This window comes from Lycium ferocissimum, chromosome 8 (assembly GCF_029784015.1).
Source record: "Lycium ferocissimum isolate CSIRO_LF1 chromosome 8, AGI_CSIRO_Lferr_CH_V1, whole genome shotgun sequence".
Classification (NCBI taxonomy): Eukaryota; Viridiplantae; Streptophyta; class Magnoliopsida; order Solanales; family Solanaceae; genus Lycium; species Lycium ferocissimum.
The window spans coordinates 21,706,229-21,728,547 of NC_081349.1; the positions used below are offsets into that span (position 1 = coordinate 21,706,229).

Genomic DNA, 22,319 nt, shown 5'->3' on the forward strand with positions numbered 1-22,319 from the left:
ATTTATTCTTCACACGATCATCTCATGTTCCTCCATAGCTAGAAATTTGATATGGTATTAGAGCGGGTGTTTTTCGCACACCGATATTCGTGCATCGTTCTCATCTTAACCTAGATTCCAAAGCAGAATTAGCGATCGATTGATAGATTAACAAAAAAAAAATGCCAACAGAGCTCGAAAACTCAACAATGGCGGAAGTTGATCATCACCACGTGTAGTATCTGCAAGCATCGGACACTTTAGGATCGTTATCAATTCCTATACAACTAAAAGGAGCTGAAAATTACGGTTTATGGAGCAGATCCATGTGAATTGCACTGCTAGGAAAGAGAAAGCTAGGGTTTGTTAATGGAACGTGTAAAAAGGAAGATAAAAAATAAGAATTACAGGATTTGTGGGAGAAATGTGACGCGATAGTTCATTCATGGATCATGAGTTCAGTAGAGAAGAATTTATTGAATGGAATAGTATATGGATTGAGTGCACAGACAGTCTAGGAAGATCTGAAGGAGCGATTCAACAAGGTAAATCGTATGAGAACCTTCCAATTGCACAAAGAAATTATGACTTTATCACAAGGTACAAATTCTGTTTCAGTCTATTATTCGAAATTGAAGGAATTATGGAATGAGTATGATATGATTGTGCCTGCTCCTAGTTGTAGATGTCCAAAATCTAAGGATTATGTTAAGCCTCTTCGGGAAAAAAGGTTATTGCAGTTCCTAAGTGGCTTAAATGATGCTTATGATCACACTAGGAGGCGAATCTTATTAAAAACAATTGCACCAACAATTAACCAAGCCTATGCCATGATAACTGAAGTAGAGAGTGATGCCTCAATAAATGTGAACTCTAGTGCTAGGGTAACAACACAAAATGATCCACTAGCTATGTAGTTTGGTAGAGGACAAGGCTATCAGGGTTCATCTGGTAGGGGTCAACCACCTTATCAAAACTCAATTGGAAAGGGGACAGCCCTGCAAAGGAAAGAAACCATTCATGATTTGTGAATCTTTGAGGGAAGAAGGTTCACATAAAGGATCTGTGCTGGAAAATTAATGGTTTTCCACCTGAAATTAATAATAGATAAGAGAAGGCTTACTGCTGCGAACAACATAGCTGGTGAGAGCTCTACCATGAACATCAATCCAAATTCAGAACAACAACTGTCTGAACAAACTGGAAGGAGGACTCTGTTTAGTGAAGACCAATACAAACAAATTCTTGGAATACTGAACAAAGATGGTGGTTCTGAACAATATGGCAATCTGACAGGTATGGCTACTTGTTTGATGTCACATATACTACATAATGAATGGATTGTAGATTCACGAGCTACACACCATGTCACAGCTGACTTAAAACTGCTTAAGGATGTTGTCAAATCAGTAGGAAAATCAGGTGATACAGTACAGTTGCCATCTGGTGAAAAGGCTGAAATAACACACTTTGGTAGTGCAAAGTTGTTTGGCAGTGATACTATACAATGTGTCTTTGCATGTTCCAGAATTTAGGTTCAACTTATTGTCAGTGTCAAAATTAACCAAAGAGCTTCATTGTGCTGTTACTTTCTTGCCTAACATATGTGTGTTTCAGGATCTGTCAACTGGCAGAATCAAGGGGATTGGTAAAAAGAGAGAAGGTTTATACATTTTGAGTGATGATGTAAATAAATGGAGAAGGAATGGTATGCAAGTAGCAGCAACAATAAAGAGGGAGGATGAACTCACCTTATGGCATAGAAGGCTTGGACACTCTTCACCAAGCACAATGCAAGGACTGGATTTTCTAAAGGATGTTACTAGTAGTTCTTTACATAATAAATGTCATGTGTGCCCCATAGCTAAGCAGGCTAGGTTGATGTTTCCAACTAGCAATTCAAGAGCAGACTGTGCATTTCATCTTGTACATATGGATCTTTGGGGCCCTTATAAAACATCAACTTTTGACAAGAAAAGTTACTTCTTAACTATTGTTGATGACCATACTAGATACACTTGGGTTCATTTAGTGCAACTTAAAACAGAGGTTATAGTAGCACTGAGAATTTTCTTGAATATGATAAAGAATCAGTTTGGTGTGATGGTTAAAGTGGTTAGAACAAACAATGGCACAGAATTCTTTAATTCTCAGTGCAACACATTGTTTCATGAATTGGGAATCATACACCAAAGTAGTTGTGTGTGCACTCCACAACAGAATGGCATTGTGGAGAGAAAACACAGACACATTTTAGACTCTGCTAGAGCTTTAAGGTTTCAGGCTCATATTCCTATCAAGTATTGGGGGTTATGCATTAAAGTTATTGTGTACATTATAAACAGGCTTCCTTCTAGTGCTTTGGGGGAGGGGGGGGTACGATTCCTTGTGAGATGTTATTTAAGAGAAAAATGTCCATCCAACACCTTAGAGTTCTAGGATGTTTATGTTATGCCACTATAGTACCTAAAGGAGATAAGTTCACTGAGAGGGCTAGGGCTACAGTTTTGATAGGTTTTTCAGAAACTCAGAAAGGGTACATTCTCTTAGATCTTTGTCACACATCACCTGTTTGTTAGCAGGGATGTAATCTTTAGAGAAGATGTCTTTCCTTTCCTTAAGGCCCAAAACTTCTCATCACAAAAGTCTCCTCCATTAGAAGATCTCCATTTACTTGATGATGTTCCATTCTCACATCACCTTTTGCAGACTGACAATGTTGTGAATACAGAAGTACCAGAAGAGGTCCTCCCTGTCTTGCAGACACCTGATCATACACACATGCATAATTATGATGAGATTGCTGAGCAAACTTCACCAGAGGTTACTGGTGTGGATGTTGATATTGCACAAAATCAACCAGGAGCCATTGGTGTGGATGCTGCTGATTCACTTACACCTGATGATGTCCTTCCACTAGAACCAGATCCTGCTTCTTTGCCTAATTCCAGGATTGAACCTAACAACATTGCATCACCACCTCCCACATCAGATGTACTGTCCTCACCTCCTGAGCACCAAACAATCCTATCCACAATCCCACACCTGCAGAAGCATACAGAAAATCTTCCAGACTAAGTAAAGAACCAATTTGGATGAAAGACTACATCTCCACCAAACATACTAGTTCCTATTACCCTATGTCTAGCTATCTTTCCTATGATAACACTTCTCTTATTTACCAAAGTTTTCTTGCCAAATTCTCTGACTTGCTTGAACCTAAGACTTTTAAAGAAGCAGTGCAAAATCCAAAATAGTGTGAAGCCATGGATCAAGAACTTCAGGCACTTAAGGCTAATGGTACTTGGAAGATTATACCCCTTCCTCCTGGAAAGAACACTGTAGGATCTAAATGGGTATATAAAGTCAAGTACTTGGCTAATGGTAGTGTTGAGAGGTTCAAGGCCAGATTTGTGGCAAAAAGGTATGGCCAGATTTGTGGCCAAGATGGTCACTGTGAGATCTGTCATTGCTTTGGCTGCTTCACAATGCTGGGACATATTTCAAATGGATGTTTATAATGCATTCTTGCAAGGTGACTTAAGTGAAGAAGTTTACATGGAATTACCTCAGGGTTTGGCCAGCGAGGGGGAGAACAAATTGTGTCAACTAATGAAGTCATTGTATGGGCTCAAACAAGCCTCCAGGCAATGGAATATGAAATTGACTGAAGCACTGGTTGAAGCAGGATTCTCACAAAGTAACCATGATTAATCTCTTTTCACAATGAAACAAGGGACTGACATGGTCATCATCCTGGTCTATGTGGATGACTTACTAATCACAGGGAGCAATGTAGTCTTGATAGAGCAAGCCAAGAGCATTATGCATCAGAAGTTCAGAGTGGTTCTTTAAAGTATTTTTGGGAATTGAGGTTCTTAGATCTCAGAAAGGTGTGCTATTGAATCAGAGAAAATACATCTTGGACTTGATTTCAAAAATGGGTTTGAGTGGTGCAAAGCCATCAACCACTCCAATGGAGGTGAATCATAAGTTACTACTGTTGAGTATGATCTAGCTGTAGAAGCCACTGGTGATGCCATACTGGATGATACTACTTCCTATCAAAGACTAGTGGGTAAATTGTTATATGTGACAATCACAAGACTAGACATCACCTTTGCAGTTCAGACTTTAAGTCGATTCATGCGGCAACCAAAACAATCTTATTAGGATACTACAATCAGACTAGTGAGATACCTGAAGTTCACTCCTGGACAAGGAATTCTCATGAAACCTCATTCTTCTCAATCTCTTACTTATTGGTGTGACTCAGACTGGGCTGCTTGCCAAATACAAGAAGATCAATTATTAGCTATGCAATCGAGTTTGGTGACTCTCTGATATCTTGGAAATCAAAAAACCAGGTGACAGTATCCAAGAGCTCAGCTGAGGCTAAGTATAAAAGCATGGCTGCTGCTGTTGTAGAAATTACTTGGCTAATTGGATTATTTACAGAGTTGGGAGTTTCAACCAAGCAACCAGTATGCATATACAGTGATACCAAGGCTGCTATACAAATAGCACAAAATCCCATCTTTCATGAGCGTACCAAACATATAGAGATAGACTGTCATTTCATTCGAGATAAGATCAAGGAAGGAATGGATGTAGCTGTCCATGTTAGAAGTAAAGACCAACAAGCTGATTTGCTCACTAAGGGCCTTGGTAGAGTTCAACACGATCATTTGGTAGGCAAGCTAGGACTGTTCAATGCTTTTCACCCTCCTGCTTGAGGGGGAGTTTTAAAAGGAGAAATTCATTATGAACAAGTGCACGTGCAGTGCACATGGTAATTAGTTGATAGTTAGTTGAAAGCTCAGTTAGCTGAAAATATTTGAGTGACAACTGTTGCCAGCTGTAGGCAGTTAGCACATGTCATATGTATAAGTAACTGAAAGTTGAAGTTTTGAATACAAGTTGAATCATTTTTCTCTCATTTCTTCTTCACACGATCATCTCATGTTTCCTCCATAGTTAGAAATTTGACAGTAATGGCTTAAAAAATTAATTTTATAATAAACTAAGTGTTACACCTCGGCAATTTCATGTCGTTGCGTAGCGAATAGACTAATGTCAGTTAAATTGAACACGACACCTTCATGACTATAAGAGGGAGATTGGTAGCCCTAATGTATATATGATAAGATTTTGAGTCATAGGACTTGGAGGAACTAGGTTCGTCAAAGGAAATGGAGTACCAGTTACGTTTGAGGAGGATTTCATGGGTGTCGAACTAACGAATATTTAGTAAGGTGTTGAGGATGAGTTATAATGTCCGTTAGATCGTTAAGGACATGTTACACAAGTACCAAAAAGGTTCCATAAGGATTCGAGACCAAACGAAGCGACAGAACGAAATTGGAAAAAAATGGGGATTATACGGTCATATGTACGGACCGTATATTTTATACGGCCCGTATACCTGACCGTAGAACCCTTCCAGTGAAGGGTGATTTTTCTGGAGTTTTCTGGAGGAAACATACGGTCCAATATACGGACCGTATAAATTGTACGGTCCGTATATTGAACCGTATATTTCGGGTCGGGTCCGAGTTCAATTTTTATATATGCACAGTTTTCTCTTCTTTTTCTCATTATTCACTTCTCTAACCTTCCAAAAACCTCTAGAACCCTATCCATATCACACTAATACATATCCAAGAAGGGAAATCAAAAATCAAACATCAAAAGTTGGTAGAATCAAGGGTGTGAATGCTTCCTAAGGGTTGATAAAAGTTGAGAATCTCTTTGGTATTGGAGTTAAGTTCTTCTCAAGTGGAGTCCTTGCATTCTAAGATCATCTCTACATGACCAAAGGTGATTTTTACAACTGTTTCATGTTAGTAATGGTGTTGAGTAGTTGAAGAACTTGAATTAGAAACAAGTATGGAATATGAGCTTAAGTATGCAAATAATGGTATGTTGGGTTGAAAAGTAGTTGAACTATGATTCATGGTATAATATGAGTATAATCTTATTATGAAGGGTGCTAATGATGTTGAGGAAGTATTATGTGAATGATAGACATGAAGCTGTATTATAGTTATGGCCATGGAGGATCTCGGAAATGAATTTGGAAGTTGAATAATGTTTAACTTGAGGAAATTTACGTATGATGATATTATGGGTGTCGTTGTGTTGTTTGGGAGCTGTTTTATTATTAGAGGAAAAGTTGTTGAAACAAACGAAATGCTGCCCAATTTTCATTAGCCTTATTCGCTTTAATTCAGGCTTAAGTATACCTTCAACAATCTAACCTTCGTACGAACCCCTTTGTAGGTAGAATTATAAGCCGGAAGGAGAACTCTTAGTTGACATCGTTAAGAAGATACAAAGGTATGTAAGGCTAGTCCCCTTCCTTCTAAGGCATGACTCTTGTTTATGATTCCTTTCTATACTTCCATGACCTTTTTACATCCCTAAAGATGAAATTTGAAGAACTTGAGAACTTCTCATAAGATATGTTCCATAACGGTAAAGATGACAATGATGACTTCATAATGTCGATGTTTCTATGCTTATGATTTCAGTGATTCCATTCTTCGTTGTTGTCTCACCTCATGATACTAGTTCCTTCAAGGTGGGGCATAGCGACGATGATGACACCATAATATAATCGGAGGCTCACGACCTTACGTCACTCCGATAGAGCGCACTTTTACTTGGGCTCTCATGCATGCTACGTATATTATATATGTATATGATATGTATATGTATATAGGGGACATGGGGAAAGGTGAGGCGCTATAAACGCATAGCCACCTGATCAGCTGGTATCTTATGATATCATCCCGGACGCGGGATGCCCGGACGCGGGCTATATGGGTGATAGATCGGGCCGTATGTTCCACGGCAATATATATTGATATATGATGATATATGGATCGGGCTGCACATTCCGCAGAAATACATGATATGATGATATTTTACGAGTATGCACGTATGACTCCGCCTTAAGAATAGCAGTCACCGGTTATCTCTTTATTTTTATTTTATCTTCTTGTTCCCTTGTTACATTATAATGCATGCCTTACATGCTCAGTACATTGCTCGTACTGACATCCTTTCTCTCCTTGGATGCTGTGTTCATGCCCACAGGTAGACAGGAAGATGACCCAGCTTCCTAGGAGCCAGATCAGCTTGCACAGGAGCACTTCCATAGCCCGGAGGTGCAGTTTCTGACATATTCTTTTGTATATATACTTGGACATGACTGGGTCCTGTCCCGTCTTCACGATTCCAGTACTTCAGTTAGAGGCTCGTAGATACTCATGTATGGGTAGCGGATGTTATGTGACCCTCATTCTATCTTCCGCACATTATTCTTTTACTGCCATGTGAGCTTATGTATATATGCATATGTTTTACAGAATAGCTTATGATCGGTCCACGGTAAGCGAGATTATATGTGTTCACGTTGGAGTGATAGCAGTACGATGAGCGGTGCTCGGTGGATAGCTCCGGGTACCCGTCATGGCCCCCTAGTCGGGTCGTGACACTAAGAAAGTAAAGCCATTCTCTTTTACATGTAAAAACAATAATTAGACACCATGATTCGTGCAACTTTTCAGTATTATTCTTTTTTGTGTTTCATCAGTTTTTGTTTTTCAAGTTTAATGTTACACCTCGTGAATTTTCGCGTCGTTGTAAGCAAACTAACGTGAGTTCAGAGAGGCTATGATACCCCTATAAGGTCAAGGAAGACTTTTAGTAAGTGTTAGTTGGACAAGTATTTAAAGGTTTCGGGATCAAACCAATCGAAGAAATTAGGTTCGTTGAAAATTTGGAAAAACTTGGCAGAATTTTTGACAGGATTTTGGTCCAAATTTGACGAGTCATATCTCCTAGAATATAAGGAGTTAAGGAATCTATAACCTATGTAAATTAAAGTTCAGCGAGTCTTCTTTCCAATGCAACTGACAAATCGCATTTCTGTGAAGTATGGAGGAAAGTACGTCCCGTACAATAAAGTATGTCCCGCACCTTTTGGGCGTATTTTGCCAAAATTTCCAGAAAGTTAAAATTTTTGCCTCCAAAGTACGGATGAACAGTATCACGTACTTTAAAGTACGTGATGAACAGTAATCCATACTTTGCCCGAAATTTCCAGAAATTTGAGTCGGTGAAATTTTTTTCCCAAGCTTTTAAATACCCATTTCCACGACTTGGGCCTCATTTTTCACCCAAAATCAATCACTAATTTCTCTCAAAGCTCCCCTTAACATCCATACACCCTCCAAATCATTCCAAATCAAATCAAGAGAAGATCAAGCCTTGGAAATCTAAGATAATTTATGGAAGTTGGATGTTTTTGCTTTCAATTGGAGTTGTGGGGATTTAGTATTGGAGCAAGTGGTGTGAGTTGAAATTCTTCAAATACAAGGTATGTTCTTCACCTCATCTCTTGTGTTAAGTTGATGTGAAGGTTTAGCAAGTCTTAAAAGTGGAAAGAGTTATGGGAAAAAGTTCAAATATAAATATTGATGATATTTTGAGTGTAAATTAACTTGAGCTATAATTGTTAGCATATTATGAGTATAATCTTGTTATGAGGGGTAATAATGATGTTGCGAAAGTGTTGTATACAAGAGTACAAGGGGTTGTATTGAATTTGTTATTATGGATTGTTTATGGAAAGAAGTTTTGGGATGGAATTGAGTATGATTTGAATATAATCTTTTGATTATGGAATTGTTGATATTGTGATTTTGGGAGTTGTTTTTGAGTTGGAGGAAATAGAAGATATAAGGGGAAATGCTGCCCAATTTTCGTTAGCTCATTTATTAATTTAGTTTGACCACATAAGCTTTTCAATGACTTACCTTTAGCGCGAATCATCTTGAATGTAGATTTACAAGCTTGGAAGGATGAGCGTTGAGTAGTTAAGGAGACGATAAGGTATGTAAGGCTAGTCCCCTTCTTTCAAAGGCATGACTCCTATGTTATGATTTCTTTTCTATGCTTCCATGACCTTCTTACATTCCAAAGTTGAAAGTCTGAGATTATTAAGAGTCCTTATGAGCTAGAGACAAGATATGTTCCATGATAATGATGCTTTGATGAGCTTGATATTCTTATCTTTATGATTTCATTGATGTTTCTTCTTGTTGTCATCTCACCTCATGATATTAGTTCCTTCAAGGTGAGACATAGTGATGATGAATGTTCCATAATACAATCGGAGGTTACTGACCTTACGTCACTCCGATGTGATTGTAGCTTTGATTGGGCTCACATGCATGCTTATTTTTATATAAGATTATACCGGGCCTAGTTGGCCGGGCAGACACCACTAAGCTGGGCGTAAGTGGGCGGCTTATGGATGATGATAGTTACACCGAGCCTAATTAGTCAGGCAGTCACCACTAGTGGCCGCCGTGAGATGACTATCTCGGACGCGGGCTAGTGATGATATATGACTCAAACAGCTTACTTATATACATATATGTTATGATGTAGTTTTGAAAGTAAAAGTTAGCATGCATGGTTTCCACCTTAAGAGGCAATCATATGTGCAGTGTCACGACCCGACCTACGGGCCGCGACGGGTACCCGAGGCTGACCACCGAGCACCCTCGTTCTCTTTGCTTAACTTTGTCTTTATTCAATCTCTTGTCGTTTATAATCATAGAAAACGACTGTCATATAAAACATGTTTGCTTATATAACAAAGGCCCTTGGGCTACCAAAATGATAATAATGCACATAAGCTTTCATTTACATAAAGACTACGGGATCATACTACCCACACATACGTATCTACGAGCCTCTACTGAAATGCTAGACATATGGGCGGGACAGGACCCCGCCGTGCCCGAAATACATGTACACAAAATCATGTCTCAAAAATAGCACCTCCGGAATAAAGGAGGGCTTCCGTAACTCTGCTGCTAGCTACGGATCTGCCCGTCTCCTTGTCTGCACTGTGGGCATGAACACGGCGTCAAAGAAAACGGACGTCAGTACGAATATTGTACTGAGTATGTAAAGCATGAGCAGTAATGATGGAGAAGCATAACGGTAATATATGAAATAACATAAGATGGGAGACATTAACATTCTCTTCATAGTACTTACCTGTTTTCCGTAGGGACGTTCTATGTTCTATTTCGTGCTCGTACACATACATTCATATCTTTTACTTACTTACCTGTCGTATCTAGTCTCCTGTCATACTCATGCTCGTACCACATACTTTGCATATACATGGCCCTTACTCGGCACTTACATGGTATTAACACATCCGTACTCTAATCACTGTCATATACATAGCATAAGCGTACTCGTAAAGATATCATATACTTATCTCATTCGTACTCACATAAATGTGATGCATATGGTCTAATCATACAGGTAACATAATCATACTTACATAAGTATCATACGTGAAGCATCGTCGTGCTCATATAAGCATCATACATATAACATAACCGCATTCATAACGGTACCCTGCATGTAGCATACTCGTATTCATATATGTTAGTATCATTCGTACTCGGCCCCTTCGGCTCGATGGAATCGCTAGCATACGTACTCGGCCCTCTTGGCTCGATGGCATTACTGGTACACGTACTCGGCCCTCGTGGGCTCGATAGGCTTGATGGCATTCGTACTCGGCCCTTTTTGGGCTCGATGGGCTTAACAGTATCAGTACTCGGCCCTCATGGGCTCGATAGGCTTAATGGTACACGTACTCGGCCCTTCTGGGCTCGATACATCCATATATATATGTATATCACATAGGGGTATCATGACCTTAACACATCTAGTCATCATCATGCATTCATCATACACATACATACACTTATCATAATGTCGCATCTATTTGTACACATTTGATCATTTTCCGTATTCGGCCTCATAGGCTCGACAGCATATCGTACTCGGCCACGCCGGCTCGATCACATCACATATATCTCATATCGTACATGCGTCATCATATCGTCATAATACATATATTTGTGCACAGACACCATATACTTCATATACTTGTCATCATACATTATCGTAGGTTCATCGCTATCATTTATTTCATGAACATATTATTCTTTCATCTTTAATCGAGTCATAATCGCATCGTAAGCATATCATATTTTAGTATTCTTACGTCACATAAAACTATACATGTTCTTAACCTCTACATTAGAACTCAAGACGTCTACATTTATATCGGGGTGACATAAGGTCGTGGACCCCGACTTTGTTATGGAACATTCATATGTAATTTGCCTCACCTTGAAGGAACAAGCATAAGGTGAGTGGGCATAATGATCAATACCATTAGATTACAGATATAGCGTCATTAGCGTCATAGGAGCATTGTACCATAGACCATAGCATCTCTAGTCTTTAGCTTACTATCATCATTATCGTATTCATGCTCATAACATACCTCTTATCTTGTATAGCTATTCATGGGTGAGGACTCTTGACTTTCTTAGAGGTAGGAATCTCATAGGAGAGGAGGAAATGCATACATGGATTCATGCCTTAAAAGGAAAGGATTAGCCTTACATACCTTTCTTTGTTTAGCTACTCTATTCTTTGGCTCGTCCTCCTTCAATGCCTGCGTCTTTACCTTCAAGAGGGTTCGTATCGTCATTAGCTAATCAATTACAAAAACATACTTCTTTCCGCCATATTCCATATTAACTCCCAACATTCATAATAATCATCATGATACCACTAACAACCACTGTCATTCATTCATATGATTCGTATTTAATAATTCACTTCAAATTCCCATAATCATGACTAAAAATCCATCGTCGTATTCTTTCGTATCCAATGCTTATTTCATGTTCTAAATGTCATTTATAATGCATTCACACCATAACACAACAACGATCACAACTTGATTCAAACTATCTCTCAAAACGTCACTATTCATCATTCATGACCCATTTGTTGTACTCTTCTACAATTCGTGAATCTTAGCTCAATAATACTTCAAATAGCATGTAAAGGTCATGAAACTTACCTTAAATGATGGAGGAATAATCTTGGAGTGGTGATTCACCCTTAGCACCAAAACCCTAGTTTTTCTCCATTTGCATTTCTTGACTTGGAAGACTTTTAATGGGTTTCCTTTACTTGATTCTCTTGATTTCTTGTTATTGATCCTTGATTTCTAGGGATTTCTCATGGATGAAATATTTGGAACTCTCTAGAGGTTTCTTGAAGCTCCTTGGAGAAAAATGAAGTGAAATGGGCTTAAGTCCCTTTTTAAAACTCCCAAAATCTGATCTTTAATGACTTATTGTCGGGATGAACAGTGGTCGTAAACCACAGTTTACGGACCGTATACTAGTTTACGGTCCGTCCTCCATGGCCGTATTTAAGCATAAGGAAAACGAAGAAAGTTTGATCGAAGGACACGGCGATTTACGACTGGTTTACGGTCCATCCTCCGGTTACGGTCCGTATCTTGGGTCGTATTTAACCAATTCAACACTTAACGAAACTTGAGATTTTTGGATCGCTTGGAGGACGATCGCACTATACGGTCCGTAAATCATTTTACGGCCCGTGTAGTGCCATATACGACCACTGGGCTGTAATTTCACAACTGTATTGTTTCCACAAAAATTCATGATTGGCCATTCCCGACTTATCAACACATCATATACCCAAGCTCTTCATCGTTCTATTCGTCACTCAAGTACGGAAAGATTCCGAGGTGTCACATGCAGGTTATTTCTTTATCTCATGTCCCTTATCTCTTTATTATGTCATCATTCATGCCTTACATACTCAGTACATTACTCGTACTAACGCCCTTTCTTTTATGGACGCTGTGTTCATGCCCACAGGTAGACAGGGAGACGGATCGGATACCTAGGAGCTCTATCAACAGTCTTATAGGAGCACTCCACTTCTCCGGAGTTGCCGCTTGTTGGTATATTCTTTTGTGTACATATTTGGGGCATAGCAGGGTCCTGTCCCGTCCTTATGATTCCAGTATTCTAGTAGAGGCTCGTAGATACATGTGTATGGGTAGTAGATGTCTTATGATCTTATTAGTGCATATTCTGTACATCATTTTGTAGCCTTGTGGGCCTATGTGTGTGTGTGTGTGTGTATATATATATATCTATGATGAGAACGGTGTATGTTCAGATTGAATGTGATGACAAGTGAGTTAGGTGGTGCTCGGTAGAGTAGCTCCGGATACCCGTCATGGCCCTCTAGTCGGGTCCTGACATTTAAATAGCTAATTTTAGTTGGTTAATTCATATTTATATTGAATGGAAATGTTTTCCACAAATCATTTTAGTCAAAAAAAATTATATAGGATGTTAAAAGAATTATAAAGAACAATATTTAATTAATATTTTCTTGTATTGAAAATATGACTCTAAAAATGATTATTTTATATAATTGATAATTAATCTCCCACTTTATCTAGATCTACAGACATGACTAATTATTTTGTAAATACATAGTTTATTAATTTTCTTAATGACCGCACGTAGCGGATAACTTCACTAGTCTATCTATATATAAAAAGGCAGAACATAAATCCGATGACATGGCTCTCTAATATATCAGTATTCGTTGATTTTAAAAAATTTCTGCGCTTTATTCACAAGAAAAAAATAAAATAATAGAAGTCGCGTCTTTGTTGAAAAACTTAATAAAAGCCACGTATCTTCATTTTTGTAATTGCCCTCTGATTTGTGCCTCTTCACTTTCCTTTCATCTTCAAGTTAAGCCTGTCAAGTGGGCCGGGTTGGGGGCCGGGTTGGAGGAGGGAAAGGGTTGTTCGGCCCAGCCCCCTACCCGGGTAGGGGTACATAGTGGGCTAAGTGGGCCGGGCCGAATTTTAATTATTTTAAAAAAAAAATTCTAATACTAAAATTTATTAAGTTTGATACTTAAAAATCTAGTTGTTGTCAACTTTGTTTTAACCATCAAGTTCCTTAATTATACTTTGGCCCTATTTTCAATCTATAAATACCATTCATTCTTCTCCATATTATCTCACAATTCCCTACTCTCCTCTTTCCCTAAATTTCCTACTCATCTAAATCTCTCTCTCTCTCTCTCTCTCTCTCTCTCTCTCTCTCTCTCTCTCTCTCTCTCTCTCTCTCTCTTCCAACTTCCAAGTTCAAATTTCAAAATTTAAATTTAATGGATAATAATAATCCTCCACCTCCTCTTCCAGTCCGAAGATCAATTTCAAGTCCAGTGTGGTTGCATTTTGAGCGAGTAGACGAGGAACATGTTAAATGTCAACATTGTGGTCAAATATATCTCCATAAGTCCCAACCGGTTTTTGGGGGCACCGGTCCGTTACGTAGGCACTTGGACAAAAGGCACAAAATTTAACTTTGACGTTTATCTCTTCTTTAAATTTCTCCATCGATGCTAGCGTTTTGAACTTTTCATTTGTAATAAGTTAACCGTTCAAGTTTGTATGTTTTGAATTTGCAATGTTATTAATTTAAGTTTGAAGTTTTATTTTAAATTACTTATGTAGTCTTTATCACATTATCAACTTTTTATAATTTTTAGCACTTAAATAGCCGTTGGGAGTCTTCATTCCAACAACATATTCAAGATATACACAAATATATCATTACCGTATACTTATGGTAAGATATACATAAATTAGGAATTTTTTTTTGCCACAAATAAGCTAATCTTTTTAACCCAAAAAAAAAAAGAGGTTGAAATGAAATCACATAGTAACTAAATGGGAACAATGCACATGAGTTTTGATACTAAACCAAAGTTCTTAATTTAATTATCTCGTTTGATCCTAAGTCCTAATGTCATGTGCAGATTGTCACCTCTCCATCATCGGCGGAGACATTTCAAATACGCTAAAAAATATTTAATTATTATATATAAAATATTTGAAACTAATAAAATCTTAGACATTGGTTGTTCTACATTTTCGTTCTTCATCATAATCTATCTTCCAATTTCTCTGTGAGTTGATCCTTTTATTTCATTTTAACGATTCTGTAAACTCAGCTATCAGTAGGGACTGATGACACAACATTTTGACATAACTATCTTCCTTTTAATTATGCTAATTGATTATTTTTATAATAATATCCATGATGCTCAATAGTGTTATTATATTAATTTGCTCGAATCATGTTCACGAAAAGATATTTTCTCTGCCGCCATAATTTTTGGTGTTACCAACTTATTTTTTACAGCAAATAGGAGAAAAAAGAAGAAATGGTGGAAGTTACGAAATCTGTCATATATATGTAAAAATGCCTATTTATGATTTTTTTTTTTTAAAAAAAATTAATTCGAAGTGGGCCGGGCCGGGCCCCCGGTGGGCCAGAACCCGGGCTGTTGGTGGGCCGGGCTACCGGGCTAAATGGCATGTCCGGCCCAGCCCCCTAATTTTTTCCACTAGCCCAGCCCACCACCCTCTTACCGGGTTGGGGGGCCGGGCCGGTTATGGGCCGGGTTAGGTGGGCCGGTCCCGGGCCGACCCGGCCCAATTGACAGGCTTACTTCAAGTACAACGCTTCCCTCTCAACTGCTTCTTCCTCTTTTTTCCTACTGCTACAAGACAAAAAGTATTTTTAAAACGACAAATATTTCGAAATAAGTATTTTTAGTAAGGACGACAAATATTTCGAAATTAGTATTTTTAGTAAGGACGACAAATATTTTGAGACGGAGGGAGTTATTCTTTTCCCTTTATGGAAGAGACAGGCCCTTAATAAGTACCAGGTGAAAAAATAATATTTTGTCCGTTTCAATTTAAGTGTTTTAGTTTGACTAGGCACGGAATTTAAGAAATAAAGAGAGACTTTTGAATCTTGTGGTCCCAAATTAAAGATGTGTATAATATATTAAAATGTCATTTGGATCTTGTGGTTATAAAGTTGTCATTGGATGTTTGAATTGTCAACTTACTAAATGTATAAATAGGCACTCTTTTACGGGATAAATCAAAGAGGAAAGTAAAACATTTAAATTGGGACGGATGGAGTATATCTGTTGGTGGTACATATAGAAACATAACAAGCAATTAATATATATAGATCCCTAGAAAAGACCCATTAAAAAGTGGTGGCAAGTCCTTTGGGAAATGCCACCTTTTGGCACCATGAAGATGAACACGGATGGAAGCTATATCGCTGAAGAAGGCAGAGCTGGAATCGGAGGCATCTTGAGGGACTGCCGTGGAGACTTGATCATGGCTTTTTCTATCCTTTGTGCAGTGCAGTAGTAACAATGTCGCTGAAGCTCTTGCGGCGGAAGTTGGGGTGACATGGTGTCACGAGTTGGGGTACACTGATTTCATCCTGGAACTCGATTTCATGGTGATAACAAACATGATTGAGAGTCAGAATTCCAACATGAAACTAAAGCACATTATCGACAAGATTCTGAGAATCAAACGAGAAACGAACTTCCAGGTAAAACATTGTTTTAGAGAATGCAACCAAGTAGCGGATAGTTTGGCAAAGCTAGCATCTAGTTCCAGCCAAAACTGTCATATACATCAATATTTTGACATGCCTAGAATAACTAGAGGCCCTTTCCTACTAGATAAGAGACAATTGCCTAGCATTAGATCCAAGTTTGACAAGGCTAATTTTTATGTTAGTTAGAATGCTTTTGACACCAGAATGTGGCCTTCTTGTTTCGGCCTATTCTGGTATTTTGTGGTGATGGGATCACCGAATAATGTGTTGTAATGGAGGTTAGGCCCAGCCCCCCTCCTTGTAATATTTTGCTAATGCAACACTGCCCAGAGGAAGACTGGGAAATTTGATAAAAAAAAAAGATCCCTAGAAAAGAGATTAGTTAGTTTTACGCAACCAATCTCTTCTCTTGAAATGAAAAGTCACTATATTACATTATTTCTGAAAGCACAACAAGACTCAGACAACCTCAAGCACACAAACACACTTGATAGTAATTTGCATTTTGCAGCCAGCAATACTCATCAAACAGTTTGCTTGTAACGGGCTTGTAAGGTAGTTGCAAAATATCCTTGACCATTAGCTGTAAATTTGTCACAATGGTAACCAGAACCCAAAGCATCTGGTGCACAATCACTACACAGCCACCCATCGCTACAATCACTTTGAACATTGCATCTTTTCAGACAAGTAACTATATCACCAACAATAGCCACCCTTTGCTCCATCGCTGCAATTTCGACGGGCAAATCTCGCGATGCTTTCACCTCAACTGAATATTAAGATATTGTATCAAGATCTAAATACTAAATAACTAAGAATATTTGTTTTCTCAACATCTTAATGTATAAAACTTTTCCTAATTTAAAAATTATAATAATTGGAAAATTCATACAAACTACTCATTAATCTAATACTACAAGTATTATTTTAACAAATAATATGGTTGATGCTGGTAGCGATCGACAGCTAATAACGGTGGTTGTGCGTGCCGACTGCGGTGGCGCACTACTAAAAAATCACTATTTTTCCACTGAAAAATGTTCCGTGGCTATTCTCACTTGATGTCGGTAGGAAAAACTTAAATAATAGTGTTTTCACACAGAAAGTTAGGAAGTTTCCCCTCTTTTCAAGGGAACCTGTTTCTCAGTGTGTTTTCCTCGTGAGCTGGTTTGATGGGGATAAGGTGGGAAAATCATGTTTTACAACATAAAATTTTCACTGAATATCGGTGGGAAAAACCTCTATTTTTAGTAGTGGCGCATGGTAATGGTGCTGGCTGAACGTGGTGATTGTGCATACGTAGTAGATAGTGATAATGGTGGCGACTGACAATTGTGTTGGATGACAGTGATTCCTAATAGTGATGGTAATAACTGACAATGGTGGTTGGTCATATATAGTGATCGTGGCTTATGGTGGTGACCCTATGTAGATTGGTAGTTGTGTCGTGGTAATGGTGATGGTTGGTTAATGGCTGATTGTGGTGTATGTAGTGATAATTAATTGTAATGGTGAGTGGTGGTTGTGGTGAAAATGGCCAGGAGTGGTGATGACATGTCTGTCTTTACAAAAATCCTTAGTTGAATAAAAGAGGTTGTTATCGATCTTAATCATACATGTATATTCATATCCATTAAATGACTGTAAAAAAAAAAAAAAAAAAAAAATTGCCATACTTGATTAGTAAGATATGCATAATTAAATTCTAACCCTAAAAAATAAACACACTTAATAATAAAGATCTGAATTATTAAGACACAGACGTTTATTAAGTGCAAACAAATGAGGGTAACTTATAATATTAAACTTGAATTACTGTTCGTGAAATTTCTAACTTCACCACACACATAACTTATATAATTAGTTAATTGAAGAAACAATTTGTCAATTCGAATGTAAATTTCAGTAATTAAGAGGGAGAGGGAGAGAAGTTAAGAGTCATGAATTCACCAGTAAGTGTAATGATGAAAGCAATCAGAAACAGAGCAAGCACCGGAACTGGAGAACGAGCCATGCTGATAAATAAAAACTTTGAATATATTGTGGATATGAAGAGTGAAGAATTGAGTATATTGAAGATGCTTTCCATTCTTCACTATTTATAGCTCTTGATTAGGAGGAAATAATTCACTACTTTTACTAAAATTAATTTATTTTGCAGGGCGGCCTTCTCCATTTTTGTTTCCATTTAAATTATTAATATGTGGGGTTTCCATATACGTTCACTAATAGATTTGGTCATCTACATTTTACGTTCATGCACGGGCTCTTGATTACGAGGACAATAGTACACTATTTTTTTATTTATTTTTTTGTTTTAAAAGCAAGTCATTCGAGATATGTCTTTTTTTCATTTGCTTGATGAGTTTAAATTATATATATATATATATATATTGACTGTAAGGAACTTTTACACTATAGCGAAGCTAAGGTCGCTATTGCGGTCGCTAGGCTAGTGGCCCTCTCTCGGAATCCTGGCCTTTTCTTGCGATGTCGATCTTAGCACTCTATGCAAGTTTTGCGATCGTGATGCCTCTTTCGCGACTTATAATATAGTTTTTAAATCAAAACTGGTAACCTTGTAGCATTCCTCGGAATTTAACTCAAATGGTTCCAACAAGTCTCAATCAATGATATGAATTTATAAATATATTCAAACTATAAATTAAACCATAATACTCAAAATGGTAGGTCAAGTTGTTACATATAAAATCATCAATTCTTTACTGAAACACTTATTCCAGTATTCTTACATATTTTTCTGTATCAATATTCATCCAGCAGGTCAACAAAGAGAAAAGACAATAAATGGTCATGAAACATGTGATCAGCGACAGAACCCAATTTTTATATTCAATCAAACCTTTTTATAACAACGTAATTCGTTCAGATATAAAGTCGATTTCAAAGAAAATTTGACAGTTATAGTGAAATATTATTATAGAGGATGATTTAGAGATGTTTGACTGTATATCCATACTAGTGTACTTGTCCGCACTTCGCGCAGTTGCCAAAAAAAAAAAAAAAAAAAGCTAAATAATATAAACATGATAATTTTTATAAAAGTATATATTACTCTTTGCTCATTGAATATAATTTCATGATTCCACTATCTCTTCATATTCTTTCGTGTCTTATATAAAATCCTTTAATAGAAAAAATTACTGAGAAATATTTCGATCAAATAAATATGAGTTGTTATGGGCACCTCTTAGCTAGAAAATTACATTATGTATACATAGATAAATTTCTTTTTATGTATATACATTATACTTTGAATTCTCTTGACTTTTTCGTATGTCTACTTAATTACATTTTGAGGTCACTTTCAAATGAAAATCCTAGTTCCCACTGTGTGTCACCGAACCTATTTATGACACAAAAATAAAATTTTAGTAAGGAAAAGAACATACGAACATGTAGGCATTTTGAAGACAATTTCCTTTTGTGAACCAAAGATAAAAATCATTATGGTCAAACACTAAGAAAATAATGTCGCTGATTTTAATGAGTTCTAGAAATATTGAAAAGATTGGCCGATTTATGTAGTTCTATAAACAAAAATAGACTGATATATCTTATATAAACACTAAAAGCAATGCATGTGTCCCACCCTACACATATATTAAATGTTTGCATTTTAATGGTATTTTAAAAAATGAAGGTGATAGCAGGCTTACCCAATAAAATTTATGGCTCTTGATCTTCCAGATTTCTTTCCTCTAAATTGGTGCTATTTTTCCATTTCTATGGCTATCTTGGGACATGTCATCTTTAAGAACTCTTCAGTTTGTTAACATTCCTCTGTTGAAATGACCATCTTCTGAGTGCAAAGGAAGTATGAAGTGTAAATGTATAGTATATTCGGCACCCGCATCACCATTCTTTACTTCAAGCAGAAACCATGAATAAAGAACGAAATAGACAATTATGTTGCATCGAACGTACGTTACTACATCATGAACAAACAAACTATATGAAGGAAAAGGACGTTCTTGGTATTGTATTTATACAGATTTAATAACCCATTATTTGAATTGAATGCATGCAATCAACTTTAATGATCAGTTAGTATTTCAATTCAATCGCTGTTAATTTCAATTCAGTCGTGGTAATCGTTTCATTAGCTAAATTGCATATTTAATAGAAAATAATTGTTAGGAAAAGGTGGGAGAAAGAAGATGAAGAGGTATAATTAAAATAATTTAATGTGAGTTATGGATATTTTGTACTCATTAAAATAGAAGTTATGGAGATGTAGGTGCCACATCATCTTTCTATTGCCTAGCCTTATATGTTATATATATATATATATATATATATATATATATATATAGACTAGTGAACTTACCCGCTCTTTGCGCGGTAATGAAAGACCTCATTAAACTTATGATTTAATTTTTGTTGATACACAATATATATATATATATATATATATATATATATATATATATATATTAAAATTGAATGATAAATATAACCCTTGTTTAACTTATGTTAGTATATTTAACTAAAATAATAATAGGAATAACTAATAAGGTAATTAATTATAAAATGTATATCACATTAATTGAAATATAATTTACTTTTTAAAATATTCTATTTTTGTCTCTAATTTGTTTCCCTTAATTTGAGGGCTGAAGTAGTGTTTTTCTCGAACGTATGATGATGTGGACTTCCTTGTGATTTACTTGACAGTTACGAAAAGTTCAAAAAATACGAGCTTTCCTTTAAGATACGGTGCTGAATCTCTTTCTAAAAGGCTTAATGATGCAACTATATATGAATAATGAAATTTCATCGCAAAATAATTAAAGACGTCCGTGACAAAACAATACCATAAATTTAAAGCAAAAAGGAAAATAAAAAATTTCTTTGCGAGACCAATGATTCCACCTTCTCCCCCTGACAAGGAAGATAATTAGACATTTATAAAGCTTATGAAACAAATTCTCTTGTCAACATGCGTATTCTTTTAATTATCAAAACCTCAAACTTTCACACAAAATAACAAACAAAATATACCTTTCTCTAGCATGCAATGAATACTTTAACAATTGTCGTCATTTTGCCTCAATCTTTATACTTTTTTTTTTATCCTGGCAAGAAACCTTAAAGATAGTTATCTCGTTCGACATTGTGTCTAAACGTCTTCTCAATACTTTCCCCCGCAAATGCCATGCCTCTTCCTCAATATTTAAAATTTGTACATACGAACTTGAATAAAAGAATATAATAATTTATTTTATTTATACTTTCTAATTTCAACATATATAAACTTGAATAAGAAGTACACATTACAATTATAATTGTTTTGCTAGAAAATAATTTATCTTATTCATATGATTTAGTTTCTTGATGAATAAGCAATCTATTGCAATACTACCGAATTAAATAATCAGGCCCATCTCAAATATTACGAAATTAAGGATATATTAAGAAATATATAGTGTTTATACAATATTTTTGGGGTCCATATTACATATTATGAATTAGAAAAATAAAACTTACCTTTGTTCGGCTGGCAAACAAACTTCCGCAGTTAGAATAAATAGTTTCATTATCGATTCTTTGCTTGTAAATCTTCACTATGAAAACAACAAAATGACAAATAATTTTTTATACGATATTATTGTCACAAAGCAAATGCTATATATTTCTAATGTCAATGCAAATAAGCAACCAAAAAAATGGGGAAAAACAAAATACAACCCGTAATAGTACAAAAACTTATATAACGAAGAAATTTGAAAGTGGAAGATCACTTCTTCTTTCCAATTACTTATATAACAGAAGAATTCTTCTACTCTAATAATAAAGAAAAATAAATGGGTATCAATGACTTTAGTAGTGGAAGCATAACAGAAGCAAACGGCTTAACGGTTTAATTAGGGGGGGAATGGGCAGAGAAGCATTCTTCTATTAGGA

At 36.5% G+C, this 22,319-nt stretch overlaps 1 protein-coding gene across 1 annotated transcript; it reads right to left on the minus strand.

The window, feature by feature from the left end:
- Nucleotides 1-16,748: 16,748 nt before the first annotated feature.
- Nucleotides 16,749-18,500, minus strand: LOC132067531 (uncharacterized). The gene is made up of 2 exons (XM_059460799.1): nucleotides 18,342-18,500; nucleotides 16,749-17,160 (listed from the first exon to the last, which is right to left on the minus strand). Exons 1-2 carry the CDS (start codon nucleotides 18,478-18,480, stop codon nucleotides 16,913-16,915), a joined length of 387 nt encoding a protein of 128 aa, XP_059316782.1. The 5' UTR covers nucleotides 18,481-18,500; the 3' UTR covers nucleotides 16,749-16,912.
- Nucleotides 18,501-22,319: the final 3,819 nt, after the last annotated feature.